A 25,370-nucleotide genomic window follows, 5' to 3' on the forward strand; every position below is an offset into this window, starting at 1 on the left:
GACAGCAGGAAGCAATGGGACTGGCCACACAAGCAAATTGGGCCACAGCTGTACAGGAAAGAATAACGACCAAAGCAATGCAGGACTGAAAGCAAAGAAACTGAATACTGGAAGCCAAATTAGGAGTGTCTTCATAGACCGATACTGCATTGTCAAAAAATAAACACGGAAGATTTTTAGATAATAAAAATACATTTTAAATCAAGTACAAATAAAGTATAAAATGTAAATCACCATGTGTGCGTATGTGCATATACACACGCACGCACACACACCCAGGCACAGGTATAAATATGACCAAGTGCACACAGTTAGCGGGTGAAAAATGTAACTGTGAAAAGTGCTATTCTTGGCCCAAGATGTATCTAAAAAGGAAACTTACAACCTATGGTGTCAGTTTCCTGCAATCTGATTGGTTCTAGAAAGCTTTAGCCTGCATCATGATATATGGTTTGTAAAATAAATAAATAAATAAACAAAACTAAGTGTGAACAGTGAAGGCAATTATTTCCATAATGCTGTGAGCTCATATTCCTGTCATGTCGGGTGTACTCACACCCTTTGCAGGTAAGGTTCCTGTCCATTAATAGTACTGAGGGATTATCTCTGCCCCACGGAAACACATTTCTTTCTTACAGAGAAGGGCGTCTTTCAAGCTGCCAATGTTCAGAGAGGAAGAATTGTCCAATAGTTTGAGAAGCATTTCAGTTGTACTTAGCCGTATGACATGGCCTTTTCAGTCAGCAGATCTGTACACAATCAGACCCTTAAAGGATATTCTGTAATGATGCCCAAGACAGATTTTCCCGACTTCCATCATGTGTGATTTGATGTGTCATAGTCCTCCAGCAGAATTCCGGATTCCGGACCCAACACTTTATGAAGTGACATTATTTTGATGTTTCAATTTCTTCTTGCCGGTCAGTCAATACTTGAATTGGCTTGAATCACCTGCCTCCAAACGACCCACAATGCAATTTGGCAGAGGAAGTAGTTGACTACTGGTACTCAGTAGAAATCATCATGCTGTTCAATTACCCTCATATTAGTTTGAATACCAAATTGGGAGAATTAAAATTTCCTGATTGAATTGGCAGTCAAACTTGCTGAGTCTGGTGTTTTGAAGGTACTGGACAGGGGTCGGACATCGAAGGACAGTAACCAAGGCCATGTCCGAACACTGTGAACTGTCCCTCCCTCCCTTACATCATCAGATCTGACTGCTGATTGACAATTTCTGCCTCATTGCTTTCACCTTTCCATATTTTATCCATCAGATGAAGGACGAAAATAAGACACGACTCCAGAGCAAGCCAGGGCCTACAGAGCATGGGCTCCCCCTCTATAGCTGGGTTCCTCCCATTTCTTCCCATTGGGGAGTTTTGTTCTTCCCACTGGGGAGTTTTTGACCTAGCTTCTAGGTTCAGGCCTGCTCCACCCACCCCCAATTTACTTTTGTATTTCCACTGTGAAGCATGTTTGTGATAATGTCCATTGCAACCAATAACTGCAGTTCAACTGTTGTTGTTACGATTGTAATTATTCCAGTGATACAGTATTATGTCATATTTTGGCCACATTTGCTTCTTTTTATTATTATCGCAGTTATAATGCGGTTTCGTTACTACGTTTCGTTTCGTTACGTTTAGTACTCTAAAACTCTCGTATACCGCATATTTACCTGCATTGTGCTTCAGTTAAACTACAGTGTAACCTCACAGTAGCTGTAGTATTGTTTTCGTTCTAAGGGGTTTCTGTGAAAAGCGCTGTACATATCAAATTGAACTGAATCATCCTATTTCCCAAATATCAGTTCGGGGGGGGCAAGTGGTGTTGTTGCTGGCGCCGCTCCACTCTGCAGAGGTCAGAAGCGGAAACGGGGCTTTTTACTGATTGATGAATTCTCCCACTTGATGAAATACAGACGCCACAAAACTTCAGCTTGACACACAAGAGCTACGATTTCTTATTCTGTCCTCTCCAACAAGAGCAGGGTCACCCGAATCCGTTTAGTTTGTGATGCTTTACGACCCCCCCTTTGGTGTAGCATGTTTACATATCAAGATATTGTAAAATACTAATATTTATTTTGCTGACTCCTCGAGCTATATGAAATAAGAGAAAACCGCCATCCCGCGGCACAATTCCCAAAAAAAAAAAAAAAAGGACGAAGGAAGACACGTAGTTCTCTGGCGAGTGTTTACCCATATCTCAGATTTCCTGTTTGAGCAGTTTTGGGTTTCCTCAGTTCCTGTTCTGTTAGCCCCCCAGATCCTGTCCATTCTTTTCCCCTCCTGCTCACATGGTGGTTTTTTTCCCTTCCTGTCCGTGTGGGACTGCTGATCTATCCGCGGGACCCATATGGCGAGAAATCACTGCTCTTTCCCTTAACTCTTTTGGCAGCAAATGAATGCGTTATTTCTCCCCATCTGCTGTCGCTGGCTTACGGGACACATAACAAAATGAACTGACTATGGTGCCTTTTGGATATATTCTACCTTTCTTCGACAAACCACGGGGTTTAGATTTACTGTACAAAGTGCGGGTTGCGGTCGGAATTGCAGCAGTCTCGGTAAGTTACTGAGTAAATTAGGCGTGGCTGTTATTTCACTGTTAAAACACCACGGCTTTTCGAATTGGCCGTAGTCCCCTCGTGTAGCCTATCTATGTATTTAAACTTGGTGTGCGCAGTATAGTTGCACGAATGGGACCTTTTAATGTATCGGTTTATAGCCTATTTAATCGAACCAAATATGTCTGTCTGAACGAATATGCTACAGCCCCAGTGAAACCGTTATTTATGGGAAGGATGCCTTTCCACAGCTATTCATTGTACTCTGCACACAGTTGGATTATCAATAAGATTAGTTTATACTTGGCTATAACGAATTGTTTGTTTTTATTAGCCACCTATTTTCGCTTATTCGCACTAAGGTCTAACTTAATAGAATAGTGTCACAAACTTAAATGTTAAAATGTTAGTTAACGTAGTCCATTTGTAACAGCAATAAGGAGCAAGCTTTTCGTAAGTACTCACATGATTTATGTTTATTTAATTTAGGTTACGTTACTAAGGTGACTATAAAGTCATGAGATCATCAGCATCCCGTTTATCAAGTTTTTCGTCAAAAGATTCCCTATGGAGCCGGTAAGTCCACTATTTTCTTTGATTTCCAATTTTTTATAGTAATGGTATATAGGTTTTTTTTCTCTACGTTTTAAACTCATCCACTCAGTTGGACCTTACCACAATTTGTACAATGTGTGTTATAGTAATGTGTCCTAAACATGCCCAAATAATAGACAAAATAATTTGAAATATGTATACAGTATTTATTTCGATTGTAGGCAACTTAAATGTAGGCTGTTTCCATTTTCGACACAAGTTGCCAACACTAATCTTGCAAATTGGATTTTGCATGCGTTACAACTTACCGCCTGTAGGCTGTGCAATTGCAACATTGAATCCACTGATACAGTCGAGAGAGTAACTAGTGAATGAAGCCTGTTACGTCAGTTTACAGATGTGGAAACACGTGGGGCTTGCCGTGTAGCCTATTAACTCGCCGTAAACCGTTACTTTTATCGGAACAGTTTCACATCTGCTACATTGGAATGAAACAACCCAAAGCTACCAGATCCTCGATTCCTATTGCCTAAATTCTTTCCGAAGTTAACAGCGGAAAAATATGTTGCAATAACTGAAGCTTTTAAGTTAGTAAACGCGAGAGTGGCCATGTTACCTCATTTGGAATGACTGGCGTCCATTGGATAAGAATAACTAGACCCCCCCTCCCCTTGAAAGGCGCTGCAATGTAACACGTGAGCGATGCTCCGAAATTAACTGGACTTCCTGTACAGTAAAGGCTGATATCCAGCGACTACACAATGCTACTAACCCACAGTGGGTATGTCCTACATAAATACGAGGTTTTGATATGTACCGGCAAGATTGCACGTGCGAGAGCTATGCAGAGAAATACGGTTTTCAGCCGATTAATTTCCTCAGCCCCCCCACAAAAGAAGCGAGACTCCCGAGTGAGGACCCAAAACGAACAATCCGATTGGTTGGGATGCACATATCCCCCTGCACAGGGTACCACCCGCAGCTAATGCTGCCTTATAGACTCATTTGTCCTACCATTATGGAACTGCGCGAATGCAATGCCTTCTTTACTCAGAGAGCGGACGTGCAGTTATAAGCTATCCGTACCAGTTGAAACCGTCCCCTGAATTATTATTATTATTAATATTGTGGCCCCCGTTTAAAAATAGATCCCCGAAACATGCGAAATGCTGCACCTGCCTCGGCGTTGCTGCGCTTTTATTTCAGAATAGGGGCGGCCCCGGCGTTATTGTTTGTGATCCGAAGCATGCGCAGAGTTCTTCCTTGTTTATCCCCGTGATTGGCGGTGGGTGGGTTAAAGAGAAGGCAGAGTTTGCGTGCTGCTAGTGTCAGAAAGCGGAGATCGTACGGGAGGAGAACTGGATAAAGAAAAAGAGAGAAAATAACTGAAAACCCCGCTAACCGAAACGAACGGTTTCAGCGACCATTTCCTTTATTTCAGAACATAGACATTGCAGTAACTAGGATATCAGAATACAGGAAAACGGAATGAAGACATCTGTTACCCCATCCCACAGCGCGTGTCGGTGGAGCAAGGGACAAAACTAAACCGTTGTTTTGTGATAGCGTACAGTTAATCATAGTGGGAACGGTGAAGACTGGAGAATAGCGAAATTGTGTGCAGTCCCCATCATCAAGGGGACAGCAAACTCTGAGGAGGGAAGGATTCCAGTCAATACAAAACATTAGCTTTACGCTATTTAAATTATATAATCGCGTCTACTATTTATCCCTTAGTTTCATTTCCTATTTTAGAGGAAGGCGTCTGGACATTCACTTCCCAAGTTGTTTGTTAATGATTCAGGCTTCCTGAAAATTTCTCCATCCTTTTTTTTTTTCTCTCTGGGCGATCGCGTGCGGAAGAATGCCGGATCAGATCTCAGTGTCCGAGTTTCTTTCGGAGACTACGGAGGATTACAACTCCCCCACGACGTCCAGCTTCACTACCCGCCTGCAGAGCTGTCGGAACACCGTCAATGTCCTGGAAGAGGTAAGGGCCCACTCGTATTAACCCGGGGATGACGAGGACAGGATCGAAGAGCACACTACGACAATAACAGCCGAATGCTAACTCAGAAGGCTACGAGTGGTCAGCTGCACATCTGCGAATAATGGTGCCAGTAGCCCACGCAACCGTGCGGCATAAGCGTCCGTTGTTTCATATTAATGTGCAATTTCTATTTAGGGATGCGCATTTTTTATGCATGCACCGCACGGTGTAGCTATGCATAGGCTACCACGAAAAAAAAACAGGCTCACATTGATTGTCTTTGCTGTGTAGAACCGTCTTGTTGGAGGGTAAATATAACTGTTTAATGCGTGTAGGCTACAAGCAAGGTTGTGGCTGGAAACACGTTGAGGCAATACGGTTGTTTGTAAGCATGTAGAAAACGCGAATAAAAGCCGGGGGGTGTTCTCTCTTCACACGTCACTGTTATTTTTTTTTTTATCGTGGAAGCGTTTGACAGGTAGGCTAACCGTATCTATTTGGCATTGTGCCAGAAGTGAATATAACGTGCTGTGCTGATACGGAGGATGTCAACTGGACTTGTATGCAAATAGCTAGCCTAGGAAGTCCCTTCCTTTGGACGCACGATAACATTGATTAGATCTGTAATGTCCAATATCACTGCAAGGTCAATTTATGCGCGCTAAGCTGGATGTCAGCTTTTTACTTAAACGGTTTCAGCGAGTTAGCAACTGTTTTGTTTAACAATATCAATGTAATACATTTAGTTTATTTTGGCAGAGATAAAAAGGAACTCTGCCTAATTAAAATTAATTATTTATGTGTTCTCTGTTGCATTATATAGCTCTGGTGACTCTGCTAGTATGTGCAGGACTATACACGGGCCACTTTCTATCACTAAAAGGAATTAGGCTAACACTGTTTTGCAGCATGATAAAAACTCCGGGTGAGCACCTTCTAAAAAGTAATATCTTGCAGCATTTGCTGGGAAATGCACTATTGGATCATTGATCATTGATCATTTAAGCCCATCACAGTTAATGGATTGTTTGGCCTGGACGGTCACCTGCATAGGTCAAAGGTTGCCTGAGCGTTATCAGGAGATCTGTAGAGTTTGGTTTCTGGGTGTCGTTAAAGCGTTCCTCGGTTTAACTGGAGCGACTGCGGTTAAGACAAGCGTGATGTCACAATGAGACTGATCACATGGGTCTCAGGGTTATGATTGGTTGAAACAGCCAACTATACACTTCACACACCATGTATTATTTGTAACATAATTACTTAAGAAAATAAATTGGAGGGGGTGTGTCAGTTGTCGTCGAAGTCCTTTGTGCACCTCAAAGAATTTTAGAAGGACTATCTGCTTTTTAAAATGTAGGTTGAGGTCCTGTGCCAGTGGGTTTTTATGTCCAGACTATGTCAGAGGCCTTTTCTTGCTTGGCCGAACATTCGATTAACGTCCAAGTGGTGCCGTGAGCATCCTGAAAAGGTCAGATGAAAGCTAAGCAGCTGATTGGCTGCGTAGGTGATTCCATTTATTGACATTGTATTACATGAAAAGCTGCATAAACTGGAATGGTCTGGTTTCTTCGTGCATTGCATTAGGGTCATTTAGCAGATGCTCTTATCCAGAGCGACTGACATAAACAGCTCTTTGTTTAAAAAAAAAAAAATATATATAGTATCCATTTATATAACTGGATATATACTGTAGCACCACGCTCAAGGGTATAATGACAGTGTCCTACCCGGTAATCTAACCTGCAGCCATTCAGTGACATGGCCAGTTTTCTTAACCTTTAGTGAAGCCTACACTGTTATTTCCCAGCCATGAATCCTCCATATTCGCTGGGTCCAGGATTCAGCAGACCTCTATGCTATGGCTGCCATGGAGTATTCCAGCCTGTGACAACTGCTGGATTTCACTAACCTGCAGTTGCAGTTGTCAGGGGCAAACACAATTATTGGACTCTGCGTTGATGAACCAGAAGTTTGTTTATATCACAGTCGGTTACTTACAACTGACACCCATACAGCTGGGGCAGGAGGGAGCCTGAAATCTCCACTGTGTGGAGCAGTTTGTTTGTGCTGTTGAGCGGACAAAGCCAGTCTCTTGCGTGTGCAGAAGCACTGCCCTGCGTTCTCCGGTTCTCCTGTTATTCTTTCCCTCGCTCACAGTACAGCGGCTTCTGTCCTTTGGGGAGGAGTTATCTGGAGCGGGCGTTTGGGGGCCGCTGAACCCCCTCGTCCCCCTCGTGTCGATGCAGAGGTTGTGTGAGAATGTGGGAGTCCAAGGGCGGGGAAAGAGCCATGAACCTTCCTTTATTAAATTCACACTCGGTATTGCAAATTTGTTGTGTATATTTTTGGCCAATGTAAGGGTAAGTACACAAAGCCTATGACTCCGAATGAGTTGCGCTAACATAAATTAGCATTTTATTATCATTCAGTTGTGACATTCCCCATCTACCCACACAGTCCCTGGGGGTACTGAAACTTTCTAAAAGCACAATTAACCCTCGGGCATGAGTGTTATTAAATAAGAATATGTTGACTTGATTTGTGATGAGACAGTTGCTATGCTTGATTAAGCAGATGCATAACAACGTTGTTGTGTATTCAGCTTCTGTGGACGTGTTTCATAGGACAGAAGCTGGGATGATGCCCCTCTATGCCCATTATATTACATTACATTTTTGGCATTTGGCAGACGCTCTTATCCTGAGCGATGTACAGTTGATTAGACTAAGCAGGAGACAATCCTCCCCTGGAGCAATGCAGGGTTAAGGGCCTTGCTCAAGGGCCCAACGGCTGTGTGGATGTTGTGGCTACACCAGGATTAGAACCACCCTTTACCTTAACCACTACACTACAGGCTGCCCTATGCCCATGACATAGGTCATTGCTAGCCTATGTGTTTTTGCTGTTCTGCGTGATATGTTGGAACCCTTGCGTTTAATGGTGCCACTGTGAATGAAAAACAGTCTGGGTCCTTACTGGAACAAGCTATTTCTGTGTGTACCTCTGGCTTGATTTTCTTTGGAGGATTTCAGCATTGCAAAAATGTGCATATGCCTCTGTTCATAGCATTAGATCAAACTGTGCATTTCCATCAAGTGGAACCAATCCTTTCGTTTTCCTAGTAAATACATAATCTGTTGGCTGGCCTTTATTCTAAACTATAAATGGGAAAGGATACACAAGCATTGCTCGCTGTGCTTTGTCCTCTGCTTCTGCCTTCTGAACCCAAAACTACAAGAACAGCTACTAAGTAATGGTGAAGGTACCCTTCCTGCCTTTTTATTTTTAATTTGCTTTAGGGCCTGGAAAGGCAGTTGATCCCACTAGCTCTCAGTTACCAAGCAACACATTTTAAATTTACACAGGACTTTATCCTGCTGTATAGATATACAGAAATCTTCAGCAGCTTTCTGTAGTCCTTTGCTCTTTTACAGGTGGTGTAGATCAGTGTCAGGGTGTCCAATCTTATCCTAAAAGGGTTGATGTGGGTGTAGGTGTCTTAGTGCCAGGATACAATAAAACCTGCACCAGCCATTTTAGGATAATATTGGATGCCCTAGTCTTGGTCTAGATGAGCGAATGGAGTGATTTTAAGATGATTAGATTGTTGGAATTGATAAAACGGTTAGGCTTCTGAAGGTCTGCCATCACATGGCATTATCTAAATACTAAACATAGGGGATAGCTATAATAATTTCATATGTTCCAACATCAACAACATTTTATATTATATTGATATCACTGATAATAAAGTTAGATCTTAATTTTGTGCTGATAGCCATTCTGAGACGTGTGAAAATGAGATTAATTTCGCAACACGGTAAGATTTCAGATGTACAGTAAGAACCAGATAGGCATGCAAATCTTTTTAATCGGCTTTGAAAGGACAATTTCCTTGATAGAGGCCTTAAGTGTAACCTGGATCTGGTGCGTAATATTTTTCCAGAAAAGAATCAGCTGTGCCCTTTTACTTCAGCTGTGTTCTGAGACAGGTATCTAATGAAATGTCACGGCTAGCTAATGAGACGCGTTTCCGCGGCTGCTCTACGTCGTCTTTGTGTAATCGCTGGTTCCTTAGTACAAGCATTTGCAATTAGACTCGCGTCCACTAATTTGTGAATTGCCGCAAACGCGCCGACATGTGAATTGCCATGGCGATGGTGACCCAGTTTCCTCCACATCATGTTTATTCATCAGCACTTTTGCTGTTCGCAGACATGTATCTCCCAACTTATTTCTCCTCCTTTGAATAATAAGTAACACAGTAACATCTCACGCGTGCTGGTTGTGTCCCTGTACTGTACGCTAGCTTCTTTCACTTAGCGGTTATGTTATTTATGTATTAAATATATAAAACTAGGGCATGATATAAAAAGAGAACCGCAGGCATTGGCACCGCTGTTTGGAAAGGAGGTTTGTTGGTCCTGCGTGTGGTTTAGGCTACGGTGATTTCCTCAGAGTAATGAAGAACGGTTCATGTTGTGAATCACCTGTCTGGATTTCTGTTTAAGGGTTCAGAAGCGGGATGTGGATTTTGGTTTAAGGGTTCAGAAGCGGGATCTGGATTTGTGTTTAAGGCTTCAGAAGCGGGATCTGGGTTTCGGTTTAAGGGTTCAGAAATGGGATCTGGATTTCTGTTTATGGCTTCAGAAACGGGATCTGGATTTCGGTTTAAGGGTTCAGAAACGGGATCTGGATTTCTGTTTAAGGGTTCAGAACGGGATCTGGATTTAAGTTTATGGGATCAGAAACAGGATCTGGATTTCTGTTTAACGCTTCAGAAACGGGATCTGGATTTCGGTTTAAGGATTCAGAAACAGGATCTGGATTTTGGTTTAAGGGTTCAGAAACGGGATCTGGATTTTGGTTTAAGGGTTCAGAAACGCGATCTGGATTTCTGTTTAAGGCTTCAGAAATGGGATCTGGAGTTGTGTTTAAAGCTTCAGAAACAGGATCTGGATTTCGGTTTAAGGGTTCAGAAACGGTATCTGGATTTTGGTTTAAGGGTTCCGAAATGGGATCTGGATTTCTGTTTAAGGGTTCAGAAACGGGCGTAAACTGAAAACACATGTTGGAGAAGGCCTCCGTGCGCGCAAGGCAGCGGTAGCTGTTTTTGGAAATCTCGCAGAGAATCACATGATTCCTCCTGCTACACCAGGAACAGAGAACTGTGAATCCTGTTTTTTCCAGAAAAAAAAGGGAGGCACCCTGAGTTTGGAAACTTTGATCTCGCAGTGAGGAACGGTGAAGAACTATCGTACGGTGTGCACCCTGCAAGGTCTACGTATAAAATAGTTGAACTAAGGTCACCTTGCTCTTCCCATCTGACTGGTTTCTGACAGAATATTTCCATATGTAGACTATACGTCACCTTCTAATTCTTGTGATAGATATTTATATATTTGACTGATTCTCCTCATTGTTAACAGCCTCTGATGTGTTCGGTGCCTGACCAGGCCTCACCTCTGGGCTTATTTTGCCAGGTTATTTCCTTTTTTATAAGCTTATGTCATCTCCTGCAATGCTGTCCACACTATTTCCTCCACATATGATGTGCTTAGTGCTGGTTTTTTGTTGCTTGTTGCCTGGCTCTAACAATGGCAGATACGTTTGTGAACATGGTACCGTGTCCAAAGGAAGGCGGTTGAACAGGTGCATCATGGTCTTTTTGCAGTGAGCAGTGCGTCTATCTCTCGTCATACACTCATTATCTTGTTATGGCTTTAAAAGCTCTTGAAAAAGCGGCAGAAGGCAGGAGTCTGAATAAATTGATGGATGTTATCCCTCTCTCCCCTGTCTCAACCCTGCATCTTTCACAGGGTGGAAACCCACCCATGGGGAGATGTCCCTCTGTGGCTTTTGGAATGGTTACAGTCCAAGAGTCCATCCATTCAGATACTGGATTCATAGCTTTACCCTCATCAAGGATTGGGGTGCTGTAAAATTAATTAGTGGATATGAGCCTGATTTGCACTGAGTAGCATTCATTTCAGCAAATTAAATCTGGGTGGTGCTTCAATTAATGACTTCCCCACCCCCTCTGTATTTGGGGAATGGAGGAAATAGTTTCTGGGTCTTTTGCTTTGGTGAATAGTTTGGCTGAATGGTTTACACCAGGTCCGCAGGCTAGACAAGGCTCCCACGGGCCAGCTTTCGTTTCTGTGCTTCCACCTGACTTTTGCTGACTTTGCAACTGCATTTTTATGAGCTCCTTTCCGTGACCCATTAAATCTTACTTTACCTGATTCACTAAAGGTAGAAAACTGACTTCAAAGCAAGCCCGGTGCCTCCTGGATGACTGTGGTTCTTATTATGTTACGCAACAATGTCCAGGGATTCAGGTGACATTAAAGTGGCAGTGCTCACTCCTGGTAGGCTGGTAAGCAAAGTGCCAGTCAACTAAAAATGCACCCTGTCCTTAGAATCACTGAAAATATTTTGTATATGCATATTGAGGGCTTTTGGTCTTTAAAAAAATATTCATATTATTAATGAGGTAGATTTTCACAGGCTTGTTTGTTTGAGGGTTGTTAATATATCACAAACCCTGATATAAGGGAATTCTTGATGGCCTACATCCATCAGTTTTAATGAGGAGGAAGTTTCACACCAGGCAACAGATTGCTCTTAATGTTTTGATCAAGCTCTAAAAATGGAATTTCTCATCAGTTCCTAAAAGTTGTGAAGGACATTAGGTTGGGGCTTAATTAGTAGTGATATTGCTGGCTGAAGAACTACCCTCTCTAGAATCTACCATCTCTCTGGAACCTGTGTTTGTAATGGGGGCATTAAAGGAGTGATGCACTTAACGGCTGTCAGTAGCTTGTTTTGAGAACGGAGAAGGGCCGGGTGTAGTCTGCTTGGCGGTTTGAAGGTGTGCCACGAAAAGCCTGAATGGTTTTGACTGCCTTTGACCTTGTAAATAACGGGATGCGGTGTTTACTCTGAGCGCTTCGGCCTGGCCTCCCTCTTTAAGACTGATTATAAATTCCTGGGTTCCGACGGTCCTGACGGTTTCGCCGGGGCGGCCGGAGCTCCCCGTTGGCTGCGCGGGGCTCGGGGTGTTTACTCCGGCCTGTCAGCGCTTCCCGGAGCCGCCCGCTCGCTGTCACGAGCGACTTAATCACCCCTCCGCCAGGATCGGACAGATTTTCGGGCCCCGAGGCGTCCTTGGCTCCTGCCCCATCTGATGAGGCTCACGCCAGCGTCTGGGAAGCGAGAGGCTGGGATGGTATTAGAGCAGTTAGGCTGACTTGTCATAAAATGAGGAAGTGTGTGCTTTGGCAGAGGAGGCTATTTTTTTTTCCTTCATTTTAAGTATTTCCCTCAGCTTGTCTGCTGGCATGGCGATAGAGATAATGCGCTATTCTGTGCCAGTTTCCATTGGTAGACGTCTATGGAATATAATATTTCACACCTGTCACCTTCGCACGTTTTGTTTTTTGCGGGATGGCACTCATCACACAGTGCTGAAAACCGGTCTGTTCTGGAGATTTTGACACAGTGAAATATTCAGTGTTATATCTATTGTGTCTTACAGAGGACACATGGTCCCAATTTCACATATATATATATATATATGAATTAACACTGTATATTTGACCATGTTTGAGCTTTTTAATGCAGTTGAACAATTTGAGGCAAAAACCCCTGAAATTTGGGCACCTTTTAATGGGTAAAAAGGTTCATATTCTAGAGGCCTCTTCCATTCTTCAGTCCTGCTGCGGTGTCACCGTAATTTCTCCCGCTACTGCGTTTTAAAATAAACTCTGCGCGTCCGTCCTCCTTATAATCTCTCGACTGATTTAGCGCTCAGCCTGTGGTTCTCGTGAACGGCGTCCGCAGTGGGCGTCGTTTGGGATCCTTTTTTTTTTTAAAGATATTTTTAGGCCTTTTTCAGCTTTATTGGACAGTATATAGTATAGAGAGACAGGAAGAATGGGAGCGAGAGAGAGGGAAAGACACGCGACAAATTGTCGGACGGTCGGATTCGAATCGCCGACGTCGCGGCTCGCAATGAGCATGCGGTCAGTGCTCTACAGGCTGCGCCACCGAGACACCCCATCGTTCGGGACCCTGACGCGGTCGCCCTGCGCCCCTCCTCGCGCGGCTCGTCTTCGGGCGGAGGCGTAACGCGACACCGCGCACGCGCACGGTGCGCCTCTGCGTCTGGCGAGCCTTCGGTGACGGGCCTAACGTAGAAGCCCTCCCTCGCACTCTGGGGCGACCGGCGGCGTGAATCTCTCCCTTATTTCTCTAATTAATGAGCTTCTTTTGTCCGCTTTGCTGGTGAATTATGCATGGGGAAGCCTGGTGCATTTTTAATGATGAAACCCCCCAAAGGATGCTGGGATATGTGCCTTGGCATAAGGAGCGTCTCTTTGGCTTTCTGTTACCTTCCCCGTAGTTTCACTTCCTTATCGAAGTGGGACATTTTGGGTTCAAGTGCAGTGAGAATTGCCCACATCCACTTCGCAAGTAGGCCCGTGCCATTTTTTGAGGGTCAGAAGAGACGGTTTTTGTGATTTATCCCAGTGTAAGGATTCTCTGAAAATCCAGGGACAGTACGTCCTGTTCTCTCAGTGGCATCTCCGGTTACTACAGTGTTGCGTCAGCGCATACTTGTCCTTGTCAAACCTCATTTGGGCATAGATAATCGCAACTACAGTGTACCGCTGGCCTCAGAAAAGTACTTCACTCCTTGTATGAGGCATTTCATGGTTGAAGATGCACTGCTCAAAGATAGCTGCGATTAGGTCTCCAGTAGCCATAAGGCGGTATGAGGATTTCTGTTAGATATTCATCTAATGGCAAGGCTTTCAATCAACCTGTGTAGCAAAAGAGGCACGATAACATGTTGGTATTAATGATGATGTTATTACTTTGCTTGTAGCTGCAGTTGATGACAATACAATTGTAGAGGATAATTCAAGTGTATAAACACAAGTTATAAAAAGTATGCCGTCTTCATGTTAAGTTTCCATTTGTATTCCCTTGTGCATAGTTTTTGCACTGCGCGTGGTTCAAAACTAATATCAATTTCCCAGCTGTGGAATAGGAACCGTAGCTTGCTACCGGAATGGTAATTGTATATTAACAGAAAGCAAAAAAGCCACATTGTGAAAACCATTATGTGAATGGCCGTCGCGTCCGATTGAGATTTCAGTTTCGTGACTGCTAAAAATAACCTGGTCGTCTCGAACGTGTGTGTTTATATAACGGAGGAGGGGCTTGGACTGATCCAGTGCTGCAGTAGCAGGGGGGTGAAAGGCTGGATTAACCTACTTTCATAGGCCAGCGTGCACCTGCAGGGCTGGCCAAGGGCCGGGCACGGCTTCAAAGCAGGCTATGAGGTTACCCACAATGCACCTGAGGTCAGTGGCCTTTGCTCGCTGGGTTTCTGGCTTTGTGATCAGAATCTTTCTTCGAAATCGCACACCGTCGCAGTACGCAGGCTAATTTGAGGGCTGCTCGCAGCCGGGGCCAGAGCCTTGGGTTTTTTGGGAATGGAAAATGGCAGGTGAAAGCCATTTTGTCGGGCGGTTTCTGGTTACTGGGGCGTGGAGCCCTGCGATGACTCATCCAGCGTTTCAAACTGGCTACAGTAAAAATCGCTCTCTTCCCCGCTTCGCTGGCACGTGATTAGAGAGGGATTGCGATGCTTCATACCGGCGCTGTAAATTAAGCGCAAAACCTCCATTGCGTTTGTGAGATGTTGGACCCGATGGAGAATGTTGCTGCCTGCCTAACATTGCTGCACATTGCATTGCAGGCGTTTGGCAGACGCTCTTATCCAGAGGGACGTGCAACAAAGTGCATAACCATAACTAGGGACAAGTGCGCTGAAAGACCCTAGAACCAGTTCATTGGATATTTGAGGCTGTTGCTTGATCTTAGACACTCATGCACAGCATGACGCGACGATTAAGCAACAGAACACTCCTATTCCTGTTTTCGCTGGTACGCCTTGAAGAAAGATCTAACACAGAGACTGCTGATGTTACCCAGTCCCCTACAGTACACTGCATATGGAACCGTCACAAACACTGACCCCTGTGGCACTAAATTAGTCTTGAGAATATCAGAGCCACAGATGTCAACCATACACAGAATCCCCCAGGAACATGCTACAGACATGCCTGTGTACACATAACACTCAAACGCATAAACACGCACACGCTTGCAAACACACACATTAACATGCAAAAACACACATACACGGACACACTCACTTACACGCAAACGCACACATTTAGATGCAAAAACACACATAAAAGGACACACACTTGAGTGCAAACACACACATTTACAAGCACGCATGTAATTAAAGCGACATCAATTCAGCCACGTTATGTTTATCTGTCTTAACATTACGGTTTAATTGCTGACATTTGCTTGCAGATATATGGTTTTTCACACTAGCGAGCGCACTGTGAGCAAAATATTTCACTGTGGGGGAGGGGTGTGAAGCCGGGTAGAAGATGGCTGTCTGGGTTTAATGCCTGTGCCTGGAGATGTTGAGCAGCTGTGCCCCAGTTTGAACGCTGTCCTCGCTCAGTCCTGACGCAGCTGACACGACATTCCCGCAGCGTCGTTAAAGCGTCGGAGTGACGGCGAGACGGCCTCGTGTTCACGCAGCCCGTTTTACGCCGCGCTCCGACTCATTCAGCGCTTTCCCTTGATGGTTCGATATCTGGCGGGTTTTTCCCCTCTACTTACCGTGTATTTTATTTTCAATTTTGAAAGCTATTATAACTCAAATTGAAACTCACACAACATGAAAGACCTCATTTTCACACACCAACGTAAATACGGAACGGAAAACACACACTCATACACACACTAAAAAAAAAAAATCCCTCAGTCGGAGGTTTACCACCGCTTGACTAGTGTGGAACTGTCCCCTACTTTGTCGTAAGGAAACCGTCCCATGATGCAGTGCAGGTCCTGCTCTCATGCTGCCGGCTCTTAGTGGTCTCACGACCTAGCAGTGACGTTATGAGGCTCGAGAGGCTTCCGGAACAATCCGAGCCTGCCCATCAATCCTCTCCTGCCCCCGCCCCTGCTCACCAGTCACCTGACTGCGGATGGCATCAGACAGTCCTATCAATCATGCTGTGCAGAACACAGATATTTCACTCACGCTGTGCAGAACACAGATATTTCACTAGTGCTGTGCAGAACAGATATTTCACTCACGCTGTGCAGAACACAGATATTTCACTAGTGCTGTGCAGAACACAGATATTTCACTCACGCTGTGCAGAACACAGATATTTCACTAGTGCTGTGCAGAACACAGATATTTCACTAGTGCTGTGCAGAACACAGATATTTCACTAGTGCTGTGCAGAACACAGATATTTCACTAGTGCTGTGCAGAACACAGATATTTCACTCACGCTGTGCAGAACACAGATATTTCACTCACGCTGCGCAGAGCACAGATATTTCACTCACGCTGCGCAGAGTTGGATACTTCTCCCTGCGGACGGGAAGGGCTTGATTTAAAGGCTGCTGAGAAGTTGCTGCCTCTATGTGACGTGAGGCCTGCTGTCTTGGGGCAGCGCATGAAAGAAATCAATCGGCCGGCCCCGGTCTTCACCCAACACATCGATTGTTGCTGCTGTTACCGGATTAGTTTAGTTTTTTTTTCCAGTGGAACTATAAATTATGTACAACAGAGGAAAGAGTCTTAACACCTCAAAAGCTGTCAGTCAATCAATAATTCTATGACCTCCATCTAATATTGCTGCTGGTATGTGTTAATATGGCTAAACCAGCTGAGAGTCCGGTTGAGATTGTAATGGCAGATCGTAATAAGCCGGGGACGACACGGCATAGAAATGTAGTGTAATGTTTTTGAAACCTGGGCCCGGTTTTCCTGCTGCAGCCTTCGTAGTGAGTCTCTCGGCAGAACTGGAGCAGGCTGATCCAGAGAGAGAAGCAACTCGGCACCCTACCCCCAGCGACTGTTGAGAGGGTTTTCTTACGGGGTATCAGTTTGGCTTAAACTGTGTCCGTCAGACTTTGGCCAGCTAGCAGGTGTCGTGATGACAGTGATGGAACAAAAGAGAGGGCTATCGAGGCTGCTCGGATTGCCTGACGCCGAGTAGCAAATGCTGGTTACTCTGATGTGATCTCTTCCACTGGACTCTGAAATATCAGCTCCTAGAATCCCCTGGGATTGGGATCCCATTGTGCACTAAAAGGCAGCTTTCTGTTTTTTTAGAAACAAAGCTTACTCTTGGGGATGTAACCAAAGTAATGTTTTGTCAATGAGCTCTTTTTTTTAAATGAATAGCTTCATCTAGTTAGTCTTTATCAGTGAGAATGTTCATTACTTCCAACATTTTTAACAGCATGTTGTCTTTACAATGAGTTTACTGCAGTTTTACCAGTTTACTGGTCCAGACTGACTGTTGATGGGAATCAAGAGTACTACAGAAATAACTACCGAATAGTGTTTCTAACCTGGAGCTTCTACTTCCTTTGAGCATGCCAAGGCTTTCCTTCTTTGTCCCCCAAATACAGGCTCTGGTACAAGTGAGAATTTCAACCACCTGATAACAAAAGCACCAATGTCATTTTCATGCTTGGGAGAAAACCACCTCTCTGCTGCGCCAGTGCCAAAATTCGACTCAGTGGTGCGACATGGAATGCTTCACGCTCATTGGTGGAAATGAGTGTTCTGGTGACATCATCAGACAGGCTGTTGCTTTGCATCCTCTCCAGTCTCTGTCATGTGTGCTGAGAACACGATCGATCAATAACCCTGGTAATACATGATATGTGCCTTGTGAAACCTGACACGTATCATATATGACTCATCGGAGCATTTTTGGGTGAATTAGTTGTGTTAATGCTTAAACTGCCATTAAATACACGGATAGCCTGTTAGCAAGTCTGCAAAATAACTCCACGTTGAAACCCTGGGTTGTGTCTTTCGTTTATAGAAATGCTGTATTCAGTGTAACTTTAAATGCAGTCTTATTATCGGTGAACTTTTCAGTCGTTACCCGGCAAAGTTTCTAGTTTGGGCTATTATTGTTGAAAAATTCACGTCAAGAGTCTCAGTGCACTAGTGTGCTTGTTTGCAGGTTTTATGGGTATAATATTACAAATTTAAGTGCAAAGTTGCCGAGTGTTTGATCGCAGTCTAGGGCTAACATTCATTAGTTTTGACTCCTGTAGTACTCCGGTTATTGCCTGTGTGGAGAGGTAATGAAGCCATCTTTCTGCCCCCGCTGAGGAATTCCTTTTGGGTTCGCTTTAATACGGAGGAAGTCAGAGGAAGAAAAACTCATTTAGAGAGGGAAGTGGTTCACTTTGGGCGCTGTGAATGAGAAGTGAGAATTCATGGAAAGTGTGACATACCGGTCGGCGCAGATTGAATGGCGCGATTAAATTACTGTAATTCTTTGGATTCTGGAAATCCATGGCTCTGCTCGGTATCTCTCAGGCTGTTGAAGATCGGAGTCACTTTTAATCGATGTCAAGCAACCCTAAAGCAACCGTGGTGTAATGCCTACAGAGGTTATAACACTGGCAAGGCTGTAAGAGGCTTATGTATCTAAAATATCCTTCACTGCCCACAGAGAGCTATCCAGCCCAAATGAAAACATAAACCTGAAATAATATAAGAACTCCAGAACGATCCTTATGGGCCCCACAGTGTGGTATTTAATCTGTACCAGTGCAATTACCCCCTGGCGTTGCCCGGGGAGGGTAGGTTGCATTCGGCCAGGATGACGCCGCCATTTTGTGCGTCAGCGACCCCTGCAGGTCAGACGTGTGCCCGATTGCTGCTGGCCAGTCAAAATGTAAACGGATTCTGGGAAACGGCTTATTTAGCTTCAGCAGGAGCATATCCGCCTCAAGTCAATTTCATGCGTTTTCTAACTAGCCTCTTGTGCTTTGTATTTTCATAGAATAACCATTTTCATCTTCCGGTATGTTTTTGAAAAGTTTTGCCACTATCAAATTGTGAAATGGTAAATGGTAGGCATTAATATAGCGCCTTTATCCAAAGCGCTGTACAATTGATGCTTCTCATTCACCCATTCATACACACACTCGCACACCAACGGCGGTTGGCTGCCATGCAAGGCACCAACATCAGGAGCATTTGGGTTTTAGACCCTCCGAATGCCTGACGACTGCTCTTACCCACTGAGCCAATGTCAGGAGCTTATTTTTCTAAAAACTGAAGACGAGGCAGAGGCCAGGTCTTGCTTTTATTATCAGTGAAAAGTCATTTTTCAGATATTTTTCATCAGTATTAATGGATTTTTTGGGCGATTTGTCTTGAAACAGAAAGCCCTGTAGGGTGATAAAGCAGAGTACCCGGCACATTCTTATTTCCCGACAGGGACACGCGTTGTTAGTCATTTTCTGAGCGAGAGCAGTCAGAGAAAATGTTCTCACAGCCCACACACGCCAGCTGACTTCTCCTCGTTCAAACGGCCGGCTGTTCATAACCGATCCCCCCCGACCCCCTTCATCCGTCTGGGACACAGCGATCAAAGCTGACCCCCCCGCCCCCCCCACCCCCTCTCGACACCTCCGCCACCAGTAGCCCGTCATGGCCGCCCCGTCATCACCACCCCATAAATACATCGCAGAGTGCCGCTCTGTGTCCGTCTGTCTGTGTGCCGGGTGGGCGGTCGGGGGGGACGGGGGGCGGCGGGGGGGTTTCAGAGTGACGCTGCACGGCCCTTTTAAACGTCGGAACACCCAAGTCCGACAGACGTCACGCTATTCCAGGAGGAACTTTAGCGCAACCCCCCCCCCCCTTTCCGACACGGTTGATGATGGCATCAAAGGGAACCACTGCTCGGTGGTCTCTTTAAGTTGTTGAAGAGGAGATCTGTTAATTTCTGTTTTGGTTACGGGCTATCGCCATAATGACCACAGTTCACTGGCAATCTCTTAATTCCCAAAGTCTTCATTCAGCACTTATTCCACCCTAGCGTGAGTTCAGCAATGCATTAAACGGATGCGTAATACCATACATTTGTTTTCATATATTCCTATATGGATATTATACTGGCTCTGGTAATGCGCCGTCTGTAAACCCAATGTTACTTTGGGGGACATTATTTCTAAGTCTCGTTTTGACTTAGCAGAAACATAAGTAGAGATTGTTTTTCCAATCAGCGAGATGGTGCCCTCTTGGTAATAATCTGAGGCAGTATTAATACATTAACCCCGAGCCATGTGAGCTCCATACACACAGTGCTGCTCTCAGTAGGGTTAAGTCCATAGACACATTAATCAGGCTACCGCCATACGGACAGTAGTGGATTTGTAGAGTGGTCGAGAAAGAGTGCACTATTGTCTTTTTTTTCCTCTGATCTGTTTAGAGTGGTGTTTGGTGGAGAGCTGGTTCTGCCTGCTTAAAGAACCCACCACTTTATTTGGAGGGTCAATTTTGCTTATGTATGCATGCATTTTTAATTATGTGTGTTAATAACGACTCGCCTTCTCTGCAGAGCCCGTTACATACCGGGTTACTATGGTACCGGCTATGGCTTGTGAACATCTATAATAACAATGAGCTCAGCTTTGTTCATTGATATTATTTTAATAATACATGCCGGTAATTTATTCATAGGCTGTTTTTGTTTCTTACCCAAATGCACAATACTTGTTCACCCTGCTTTTGTGAACATACATTGGACAAATATCCAGTACGGATGCTATTCTTACATTCATCCAGGATGGATGCTAATGTACAAGTCTGCAAATAATTAGTAGTAGTAGTAGTAGTAGTAGTAGTAGTAGTAGTAGTAGTAGTAGTAGTAGTAGTAGTAGTAGTAGTAGTAGTAGTAGTAGTAGTAGTAGTAGTAGTAGTAGTAGTAGTAGTAGTAGTAGTAGTAGTAGTATTGGAAGTGGTGGCACGGATGGTGCAGTGGGTAGCACTGCCGCCTCACAGCAAGGAGGTCCTGGGTTCGAATCCCCTTCGGCCGGGGCCTCTCTGTGTGGAGTTTGCATGTTCTCCCCGTGTTTGCGGGGGTTTCCTCCGGGTACTCCAGTTTCCTCCCACAGTCCAAAGACATGCAGGTTAGGCTGATTGGAGAGTCTAAATTGCCCGTGGGTATGAGTGTGTGAGTGAATGAGTGAATGTTGTGTGTGCCCTGCGATGGACTGGCGACCTGTCCAGGGTGTATTCCTGCCTTTTGCCCAATGTATGCTGGGATAGGCTCCAGCCCCCCTTCGACCCTGTTCAGTATAAGCGGGTTAGGATAATGGATGGATGGATTATTGGAAGTTTTGTGTAGCAATGGAACTGGTGCATCACCAGTTGTGGTCATCTTTACTGAGGGAAACTCTCGTAGCTGGAGGCAGACAACTGCATAGAACACTAGAGAACACCATAGAACAGCGGTCAACAATAGAGAACACCATAGAACAGCGGTCAACAATAGAGAACACCATAGAACAGCAGGCAACAATAGAGATACACCATAGAACAGCAGTCAACACTAGAGAACATCATAGAACACCTCTGCAGCCAGCCTCTCATCCCACACCTGTGCACAGATAATAACCAGACTGCCGTACTGCTCAGATATTCTGCTCTGGTCTGCGTGAGGCGGCTGTGCTGCTGAAAAGTGGATCACAGATTTCTACAGTAAAGCTGCAGTCGTCAATGAGGGGGGGGGATTACCCAGCCGTTAGAGAGGGGGGAGGGTCTGCTTCAGCTCCTCCTGTCCAGACGCGCCGCAGAGCGCTTTGGTTCTGATAATGGCGTCTCCAGTCCAAGAGCAGATGGCTCTACCAGTGCGTGGCGAGCTCCTCAGGGCTAGGCCAGCCTCTGGGTTCTGTGCCAACTGGGCAAACCTTCATTCTGCCTCGTTTTGGACCAGTGTGTTCAGGATTCCTGGCTTGTCTCCTTGGTGAAACGGCTTTGTCTAACCGGTTGCTCAGAGCTTGTCTTTATCGAATGCTTGAATTCTTTGGTTTGATTATTTGGTTTGAATTTAGCATCTTTATCCCAATTTACCGTCTTCATCTCAATATCTGTTATGGATGGCTAAAGACTGGAATGACAGTTTTTTCCAGTAGCAGCTCTTTGCAAACTAATTCTCTCCATAGCTTTATTTAATTAAATACATTGTAATCGAGCAGCATTTGATATTTCTGAAAGAGGGTTCCATCTTTACTGCGCATGTGATGCAGGGAATTAAACAATTTCTGTGTCCGTTAATTATGGTCATATTTATGTATTCCTTAAACGAGTTACATTAAAAAACAGAAATGCTCTTGGGTAGAAAATACGATCTAACACCAGCAGCAGCACTGACGTACTGTGCCGTCCAAGCCATACTTATGCAGTTCACATAATGTAGCTTCAGGCTACTGGAAGCGATAAACTGGCAGAATTCCCCCTACAAATGAGTTGTCTGAGGAGTTTGTGTGAGTCAGCATGTGTAGTTTGTTTGGTTCTGACACATATTTGCAATGGGGAGTTTCACGGTCCCCCCCCCCCCCCCCTCGGTGACAGCAGCAGTCGGGGGGGGGGGTGCTGTCCGCTCGCGGCATCCTGTTATGTCTGGATTAAAAGGACGAAGGGCGTCGGACATCAAACGGAAAAATACATTTCCACATCAGAGGGAACTGGCTGTGCCGCAGAAGAATTCCCTTAGACTGCCTGTTTTGAGGAGAGCTGGAGACCTGTGGCCCTGAGGGAAAGGAGTTTAGCGGAAGGTCGTCGGGAACTTTGGCGAGCACAAACCCCAAAACAGGCTATGATGAAGGCGACGCCACTGCAGCTGGGGTTTTCGCCTTAAATATCTCGTTTAATTTGTGTGTGTAATTGCTGTCTCCATAAACAACAGAATTGCTGCTGAGAGTGCACGTTTAAAGGAAACGGTTTGCTTTTCTCTGACAGTTTCGGGTCATTCTCTGCGAATCCCGGCTGGCTCTGAATTGACCCCTGTGGTACGCCAGACTCTCGCCAGTCCCAGTATTTTTCTGATTATATTCCGGCGCCCCACCTGACCCAAGAGCACTGCGGTTTGCCTTCTCAGCCTGTGGTGTAGCAGGCAGTCTGACTGCAGACAGTCCGGTTGTATAGTGCAGGAAGTGATTGTATGCTTGTTTTTGAGGCCAGTTCTTTGCACCTACAAACTGTTCCCAACTAACACAAAATGATCTCACAGTGTTACTGTTTTTTTTTTTTTTTTGTGAATGTTGTAACATTGCCACTACATGGCAGCAACATTGTGAGAATGTTTTGAATTAGCTTGGTATATTTTCCAACCATCTTGATATGGTATGCAAATAGGTATGCAAATAATATGGCTCAATAATACGTCTTTATGAAGGACTTCAAAGCAAGCTTTATTAGTCTCATCTAAAGCCTCATCTGTTACTCTTAGGGCAGAATGTGGATCAGTTCTGTGAAGAATAAATTGCCTAAATCAATAAAACCTCAACATGAGAAAAATATGCAAGATTCTGCACTTTTCATAGTAGCAATAACAACAGTTACACAACGCTGAAGCAGTGGACATTATATATCCATTCCTCACTGTGTTGTCATTGCTAATATGTAAGCCTTCCATTATTTTCAACTTGGCAGTATAGCTTTGTCAAATTTGTAAAGAAAGGATGGAAGTAATCATATTCTTGGAGGCGAGCAGGGCCAAGCAAATCCAAACTGCACTTTGATGGGGTTGTGTCCTTTGAATGGTTTTAGTGAATGAGGACAACCGACCGATTAACCTTGAGTCAACGTACCGAGTGCAGATCGTGTCCGTTCTACTGACTGCAGATCGTGTCAGTTTTCTAGTCATTCACACTTTCTCATGGCTTATGACAGCAGTGATTGGAACGTGACATTCCGTGGGGAAAAAACGAGTTCTGCAATCACACGTAATTTCCACTGGAATTATCCGAGTCAAAATGTCTGTTGTTCGTTCAGACGTCTTCCCGAAACGTGTTGAAATGCGCTCCTTTGTTTGGGGACGCAGTTATCCGGAGCAGAAATGGAACTGGATCGCTCTGAGGAGGCAGAGAGCTGTGTTTATGTGGCCTCTCAGCATGAGATTCGTACCTCTGCGACGAATTACAACATTTCTACGAATGGACGATTGGAAATTTGGAATAGACGAAGCGGGCTTAAATGAGGTCCGATTGGTTTAAGATGGAAAAACAGGTTATGCGAACCGTCCTGTCATCTCGACTCGTGCGTTCATTTCCCCCGATTGGAACGGGATAAAAACATCGCATTTGCGATGTTCCATTAACATGTCGCTCCTAGTTCCGCGGCGGGCGCCAGACGAGGTTTGACTTTCGTTGCTTCTTTTTTTAGAGTTTATTTTTTCCTGGATTACTTTCGCACCGTAATGTAAAAGTCAGCTGTGGAAATAACTTTGAGAATTAGAGGAGCCGCGCGGGGTACGTGCGAGAGCGATTCGGTAACCGGGGGATACGGGGAATTATTCACGGAGATGGTGTTCTACAGCGGCCGTCTGGAGATTTCACTCTGGTTTTTACGGGCTGTTGAATAAAGACACTATTTAAAATGTGCTACCTTGCCTGACTTCATTAGCCGGAGACAGAGAGTTGTTTTCTGGATGGATGTGTTCTTTTGTAGCATTGCCGCAATCGTTTCCCGAACCGCCGTTCCTGAAACGGGACGTAGATTTAAACGATCCACGCCCACCGGATTTATCTTTCCTCCCTCTGCTGCCTTCCGTGCTTTCACACACCATCTAACCTAATGAGATTTAGGCCTACACGAAGCGGGCTTCTCGTCCGGCCCCTCGGCCCGTGTTTCCAGCGCACTCGGGAGTCTCTTCGGGGTCTGTCACTGCGACTTTCCATAAAAAACCGTTAATATGCAAATATATGCAAATGTGTTCGGTTTGCTGGTGTCAGCCGTTTGGCAGTTGGCTCTGAACGACGTCCTGAAATGAGGTGCAGAGCCCCCCACTTGTATGGCAGTTAAACTGAAATGAAAGCCTCAAGCCTGCCTGTGTGTGTGTGTGTATAATTGGAGAGCAGCCTCATATGACCTCAGCTACACTGTTGGGCAGAGCTGCCTGCATCTTGAGGGCGATGATTTTTCAGTCGATTGTACTCTACTCAGTGCTCTTTGCGCTTCCAATGTCATCATCAAGCCTTCCTGGAGCTAGCAGTGTGTAGCTACACGAGCTGTGAGTTATGGGGGCATTTAGCTAGTACATTTTCTAGCTTTGGTTTCAATAATCCACAGTTATGGAAAGTGGCTTCTGCAACCTG

The 25,370-nt window shown here is 44.8% G+C and overlaps 1 protein-coding gene across 2 annotated transcripts in view; it reads left to right on the top strand.

The window, feature by feature from the left end:
- Positions 1 to 2,315: 2,315 nt before the first annotated feature.
- asap1a (ArfGAP with SH3 domain, ankyrin repeat and PH domain 1a) overlaps positions 2,316 to 25,370 on the top strand; it is a 110,913-nt gene continuing 87,858 nt past the window's right edge. For both annotated transcript variants that reach the window (XM_061255916.1, XM_061255917.1), the window contains exons 1-3: positions 2,316 to 2,572; positions 3,062 to 3,148; positions 4,991 to 5,117. In XM_061255916.1, the coding sequence (XP_061111900.1) occupies positions 3,090 to 3,148; positions 4,991 to 5,117 (186 nt within the window). In that variant the 5' untranslated portion in view covers positions 2,316 to 2,572; positions 3,062 to 3,089. The remainder of the gene's footprint in view (positions 2,573 to 3,061; positions 3,149 to 4,990; positions 5,118 to 25,370) is intronic.

The sequence above is a fragment of the Conger conger genome, chromosome 9 (genome assembly GCF_963514075.1).
Source record: "Conger conger chromosome 9, fConCon1.1, whole genome shotgun sequence".
Lineage (NCBI taxonomy): Eukaryota > Metazoa > Chordata > Actinopteri > Anguilliformes > Congridae > Conger > Conger conger.